We start from the raw sequence: 7,113 nt of genomic DNA, 5'->3' as shown, positions 1-7,113 counted from the left end.
ACGGGATCTATTTTAAGTTTTTATGTGTCTATCTCTCCTACTGTGCATGTATAGAAACTCTAAGAGATTCAAATCCTACTATAACTAATGTCACCCAAAATTTCATACAAACAATAATAAATATCTTCCAACTAATTACTTTATGTGTTTATATCGAAATGCAAGTTGGATCAAATCTTGTTTTCATTTTCCTGACTTTTCTTCGTTGGTTGGTTCAGTGCAATGAATGTAGTCAGGTGGCAGCCAAAGTTTCTAAAACCGTGTAAACGGGGTAGAATTGAGTGAAAATTGGACCGGCACTTTCCTTGACTTGTAGGACCCCGTGAACATAAGTCTACGTAAAAACAAAGAAGCTGCTTAGAAGGAAACCAACCAAATCGTTTCTCTATAAAATGGAGGTCCATCAGGATTGCAAAATTGCAGTAGATTAAGGCAAGCAATCATGGAGACTTTCATACTAGAGGTAACTCTGGGGGTGGTAGCGACTAATCTTTTGAATACTGTTAGAGAGGCCAAAAATAAAGCCATTAACTTCAAAGCCATACTCTCAGACCTCGAAACCACTATCATAAAATTAGTTCCCAAGGTCAGTAGGATCGAGCAGTTAAGCGAAGAGTTGGGAGATTTGCCCAAGGCTGAAATCCAACAGTTGAAACTGGAGTTGGGGAGAGCAACGCAGCTTGTTTCCAAGTGCAAGGAGATAGCTTGGTGGGATTACTGCAACAAGCATAGGTACTCAAACAAGCTCCATCAACTTCGTGCTACGCTTCGTAGGCTGATTGAAATGGAACTTCCAGTAGGACACGCGGAGGATCATATGCAGATCTTGACCGAGTTGAGAAATATTCGGTTAACGAATGCTGCGTGTTTTCTGTTACTCATGTGGAGACTGAATCCGGGTTTGAAGTATAAGGATTTGGTAGAAAGAGATGGCAATGGTTCTTCTAGGATTTCCGAAAATGGGACAAAGGTTGTACGTGTGGCTTCTTCTGGTGGGTTCAAGAGGATTGTCCTGTCAGCATCAAGTTGGATTATTTCGTTTTTTAATATGCGTTGGAGGTTTTGCGTGTACAGAAATCTGAAAAGTCACATTGGATAGATTACTTGGTCGCATATATAGTATTGTAGTCAACATGTCCTAGATATTGATTATAATTGTGAAATAAGAAATGATTATTATAGTTGTGAGTGTGTAAGTGTCGTATAATTATTTTGAAAAAAAAATAAATAAATATGGAATCTATATAAAAAAAATTAATTTTTTATTAGTAGACTCCATTTATTTTCAAAATGACTATACGATGCTTGCGCACTCCACGACTGTATGTAACATTAATCTTGTAAAATAAATAATTGGATGCCAAAATTATGATTGTAACTAGCAGAAGTCAAATAAATGGCCATTTCCATTTTTCAATAAAAGTGAAGATACAGGGAAAAAAAAAAGGTAGTTACAAATGGTTTCCTCCATCTAAACAATTAAAACATACAACAAATTGTTCCCTCAATCTACTGACATAAACATTGAAGATATCCCAAAATCCAGCATTGGAAATGAGTCTCATGAATCAGTAACAGGTCTTATTAAAAGGGAGAAATAAAGAAACGGGAACAATCAACTGTATCACAACCACCCAAAAATGAATCCAGAATAATATGTGGAAAATGCACAGCTTACAGAAACATTATTCCAGTACTTAATTTATAAATTACCAATAGTCTCCACATGAACAGCTCCCATTCTCAAACGAATGAAACCAATTTGAATCCCTTACTATTATTCTTCTTTGAACAATCTTTGAAATAAATTTAATGGCAGTATGGCAATCCACACAAGTTCGTAAATTCTTAAAAACCTTGATTGGTGTTCCTGGTGGAGTTGAAATTAGGGGTGTAAAAAACCGACGCCACCGGCCGGCCGCGTCAGGAACCGGCCGGAACCGCCGGTGAACCGGTATAATTTATTCAAAACTGCTGAATATCGATTCAGCAGCGGTTTGACCCTGGTTCAAACTGCTGAACTGGCTAACTTAATAACGTATTTTTTTTATTTATACCTTACTTAAACGACGCCGTTTCACTTAAATAAGTGAAACGGCGTCGTTTAATATCTGAAGTTTAAAAAAAAAAAAAAAACTAAATGAACGGTGCCGTTTGGCTTAAGTCAAACGGTGCCATTTCATTCTAGGGTTTAAAGTCCCCCGAGTCCTTCTTCTTCTCTCCTTCTTCATTCTCACGCACCTCTCGCCGCTCTCAGCGTCGTCTCTCACCCAGTCACCGAAGAAGCCAACGAACCGACCGGAGTGATGCCGATACCGATGTAGACGATTTTCTCCCCTTTAAACGGCCGGTTTCGATCAAGATTCATCCACTTTTGATGACGTCAGTTCGGTTTTCACCCCTAGTTAAAATAATTCCAAGTGCAACTGCAAGCTTCTCACTGTGGTAGGAAAGATTTTGCTCCTTCTGCTCCTCCTCAACATCATATAGAACAAAATTCGTGTCAGGGACATATCCTTTTTCTTTAATCCTCCTGGACAGCTTTCCCAAGAAGTTATGTATTTCATATGATTTTGGGTGGGATTTATCTCCCACTAAGAATATAAGAACCTTTCTCTTGATCTCAATCCAACTCAAACCTGGTTTCTTTACCACTCTTTTGTCATCCATAGCCTTTCTAACCTTTGCCACCTCACTCCACATACCAGCAGTAGCATAAATGTTGGCTAGAGTAACATAGGTAGCAGGATTCTCAGGCTTTATCTCAAATAATATTGCTTCTGCAGCTCGCTTTGCCAACTCAAGGTTTCCGTGGATTCTACAACCACCAAGTAAAGAAGCCCACAAGAACTTATCGGGTTTCATGGGCATTTTATTAATAATATCCTCAGCTTCTACAAATCGGCCAGCTCTAGCCAGTAAATCAATGATACAAGCATAATGATCTGCTGTATGTGTCAACCCATGTTTTTCCTTGATTGAGTGGAAATATTCAATTCCTTTATCGATTAATCCAGCATGGGTACAAGCAGAAAGAACCCCAACAAAAGTAGTAATGCGGTCAGGCTGATGAGTACCTGATTTGAGAAGCAACTCAAAGAACTTGAGTGCCTCGTTGGTTGACCATTCTGAGCATGTCAATAATTAGTTTATTCTAGGAGATTTATAAGTATGGCTCAAAGGTTGAGTATGTTCGACTGAGGTCGCATAACACCCTGCTCTCCATGTTTAAGAATAATATCACTTACAGAAATTCTCGAGGAAACTAGAGTGCTATTATTAAACCTAACTGAATTTTTTTTTTCCTTAAAAGAAGCACTAAGTACAAAAATTCTTTATAATAAATAGTCGTTTTGTATAAAAATACTGAAATTATAAATGATAGTGCGCAAAAATATTTATTAGAATTTCTCAAAATCTATGCCATAAAAATCATAAATTAAAATCTTTGTACATGATATAGGTTATCATCATGCCTCATTGGACTAAGTCTCGTCCTGCAGCTCTACTTTCATAAATATTCTGACATGTGGTTTAAAAACATAAAAATAAACTAAAATGAGTCGAATGCTCAATAGGAAATTCATCATAACGTAAACATGCTTAATATAAGGTTTTTCATAAAATATCTCATGTTGAGAACTTAAAATTATGATTGTTCATACGTATACTATGACATACATAACTTATCTTAGCTTATCTTATTTATCTTCATTATCATATTGAGTCCATACATTTAACCACGTGTGCAAGGTTGTGCACTAATCCAAATCCTGCGACCGCAAGGAGAACCGGTAATAAAATTCTAGCATACTATGGTGGACTATGTTTAGCTCCGTGACTTGCACATCCACCCCTAAACCACATTAGTACTATGCATCTGAATGATCATTCGATTAATTTTTCTGAACATATCTTACACTTGATCTTATGAAAGTTTAAGTGTCTTATGTAACGTGAGATGCATGAGATGCACAATAAATACATAACTATAATATGCAAAATAAAACATGGTGAATAATATGCTTGCAAATATCATGACATGCGCGGTACATAAACACTGACTTCAGAAGAATAGGTTTTAATAATAATGTTTATAACTAGCAAATTAATGCTAATTCTAATTTATAATTAAGTTACTTACCTCGCAACGTTAATCCAATATTATAAGAATGAAATCAATTATGTAAACTAGAAGGAGTGAGAAAACATGATGAATGTTGTGGGAGGAATGAGGCAGTCAACTATTGGCGCGGTAAACGTAGGACACGCACGGTGCTAGAGTGGGTATCTCGGATTTGGCCACTATGCTTAAGGAGGTTTATGGTTTTTTCCAAATAACACTCAAATGGAGATATTTACATAGAAATTTGGAAGAGCATGCCGACGAGTTTGTGTTGGACTCGGTTAATACATGTAGTGACACTAATTTGCTAAACACTCAATCGTGATCATCTAAGAATAGAGTTTGAATTTAAAAATATAATCTAGCAGTTCATTTAATGTAAAATTGGCAATAACTGAGGCTACATATGGGACTTAATTAGTGATGATTTTAAATTGACATAAATTTTTAATGATCGATATTTAAATTCTAAAATGAGTCCAACTCGTTCAATAATAAATGAGAATTAACCTAGTTATTGAGCCTAATTAAAAGTCATAATTAACCTCAATAATTTATCTTTCGTAGGCTTATTAAATATAATTTAGGTCGAACAAAATTTATCAATATTTTGACTTTAAAATTATTAGAACGAGTCATTATAGGTCAAGTTCAAAGGATAATCAATATAGAAATATTTTAGGTATAAAGGAATTACATAAAAGTAAATCTATAAACTGATGTGATTTGATGCAGTATGTCAAATTATAAAATTACTTTTAATACAAAATAGATCTAATGCATCACATGAAGCCATATCAGTTTGTAGATTTATTTTTGTATGATCTCTTTATATATATAGTAATTCTCCAATCACTAACATCCCCAATTCAAGCAAGGGAGAGATAACCACACGAAGGAAAGGAAGTGGGTCTTACGATAAATAAGTAATGCATGTCTAACTTGAAATACCAAAAATTAAGTTGGTTAGGGAGAGATAGACAATTAGAATAGATTTCATAATATTTATTAAGTATTTAATTCACTCAATCAGTTATTATAAATACGATGGGATCTGTTTTATATGTCTCTCTCTCTTTTACTATGTGTAAAAACTATAAGAAATTCAAATATTCCTACAATAACTGTCACCCAAAAATTTCATACAAACAATAATAAATATCTTCCAACCAATTACTTTATGTGTTTATATCGAAATGCAAGTTGGATCAAATCTTGTTTTTATTTTCCTGCTTTTCTTCGTTGGTTGGTTTAGTGCAATGAATTTAGTCAGGTGGCAGCCGAAGTTTTTAAAACCGTGTAAACCGGGTAGTGAAAATTGGACCGGCACTTTCCCTAACTTGTAGGATCCCGTGAACATAAGTCTACGTCAAAACAAAGAAGCTGCTTAGGGCATTCACATTCGGTGCCTTTAAAGTATCGAATTTTCTATAATTTAAGATTTAGGGCATGTTTGATGTTACGTTGGAAGTTTTAAAAAGTACTTAAATATTCTTAGAAGCTCTTTAATGAAAAAATTAGATCGTTTTGGTTTTAAGTATTTAATCACTTTTAATCTCAAATAAGTTAAAAAGTACGTTTGAGAAAAATCATCATTTTGGTACTTGTTCCCAAACGTGCTTTTCTAAATAATGCAGAATATAATTCAAATTTTAAAAAAACTGTCAATAGACAAAAATATCCTTACAACTTTAAGATAATTAAAACTTTCAAACTTTTAAAAATATGATCATAATCTTTAAAAATTCAAATAATCGTCATTTCTACCTCAGAAAGTACTTTTTTAATTTGTTTCCAAACAAGCGTAATATATTTGAAAGTGTTTTAAACATATGATTACCGAACAGTAAATAAATTTTTAATAGTAGAACTTATTACTTAAATTATAAGTTAAAAATCTCAAAGTTATAAGTTATATTTTCCACCGCAATCCCAAACATGCACTTACTATAAGGTTTTGATCCAAATACTCCCCACATCTGGATCCCTATTTAAGGGAAAAGGTTTAGGGGATTGATTCACTATTCATCCATTAAATCATTTTTTATCAATATTGTATTCTAATATATAAAATAAATATTTTTTTCAATCATCTACACTTTTTCTCATACTCATATTTATTATAGTTTTAAATAATAATTTTAAAAATAATTTAATTAATTACGAAAATATAAAAAAATTAATTTTAAAAATATTACCATATCCACAAAAAAATAATTTGAATTTTTGTTTAAAATATTCACTAGAGTAATAGTTCAAAACATAATAAAAAATATTGAGTAATTAAGTTTGTAAATAGAATTGGGAGAAAAAAGTAATAAAAAAGAATAGAGAAATACTGTTTTAATATAATAGAGAAATGATAGGGAATGAGATGTAGGAGGTTTTTTAAAAATGAGTAAAATTTAGAAAAGAATTTTAAGAATTGTACTTTTTAGTTAAATTATAGGAAATTTTATAAGAAATAGGATGTGAATGCTCTTGGAAAGAAACCAACCAAATCGTTTCTCTATAAAATGGAGGTTCATCAGGATCGCAAAATTGCAGTAGATTAAGGCAAGCAATCATGGAGCCTTTCATACTAGGGGTAACTGTTGAAAAACCACCCAAGTGTGCACCGTTTTCTTTCTTGAATTATTAGGCACCGTTTTATTTCTTAACTCTATTAGGCCACCCACTAACTGAGTTCTCCAGCAAAATCAAAAGAGGCTGCATCTTGGTCAAGAAACGTGGGAGTTTTATCCCCCATGGTTCCTATAAAAGGAGGTCATTTGCTAAAGATAAGTTATCCTTACTGCGGTGAGAGATCAAGGCAGGGCTAAGGGTGAAAATAGGTTCTGGAGAAACCCATAACAGAGGCCATTTGAGAGAGATAGAGAGTTGTTTATGAGTGTTTGTAAAATTATACAAACATATTGAAAATACTGATTTTTCGCTTCAGTGGACGTAGGCAAGTTGCCGAACCATTTAAATATTGTCTCTCTATC

The 7,113-nt window shown here is 33.6% G+C and overlaps 1 protein-coding gene across 1 annotated transcript; it reads right to left on the bottom strand.

Annotated features, from left to right (window-relative positions):
• Positions 1–2,364: 2,364 nt before the first annotated feature.
• On the bottom strand, positions 2,365–6,875 carry LOC122301599 (pentatricopeptide repeat-containing protein At4g37170-like). Its single transcript, XM_043113008.1, has 2 exons — positions 6,809–6,875; positions 2,365–3,128 (listed from the first exon to the last, which is right to left on the bottom strand). The coding sequence occupies exons 1-2, from the start codon at positions 6,873–6,875 to the stop codon at positions 2,365–2,367; spliced, it is 831 nt and encodes a 276-aa protein (XP_042968942.1).
• Positions 6,876–7,113: the final 238 nt, after the last annotated feature.

This window comes from Carya illinoinensis, chromosome 2 (assembly GCF_018687715.1).
Source record: "Carya illinoinensis cultivar Pawnee chromosome 2, C.illinoinensisPawnee_v1, whole genome shotgun sequence".
NCBI classification, from domain to species: Eukaryota; Viridiplantae; Streptophyta; class Magnoliopsida; order Fagales; family Juglandaceae; genus Carya; species Carya illinoinensis.
This window is presented reverse-complemented; position numbering and strand designations above follow the sequence as displayed.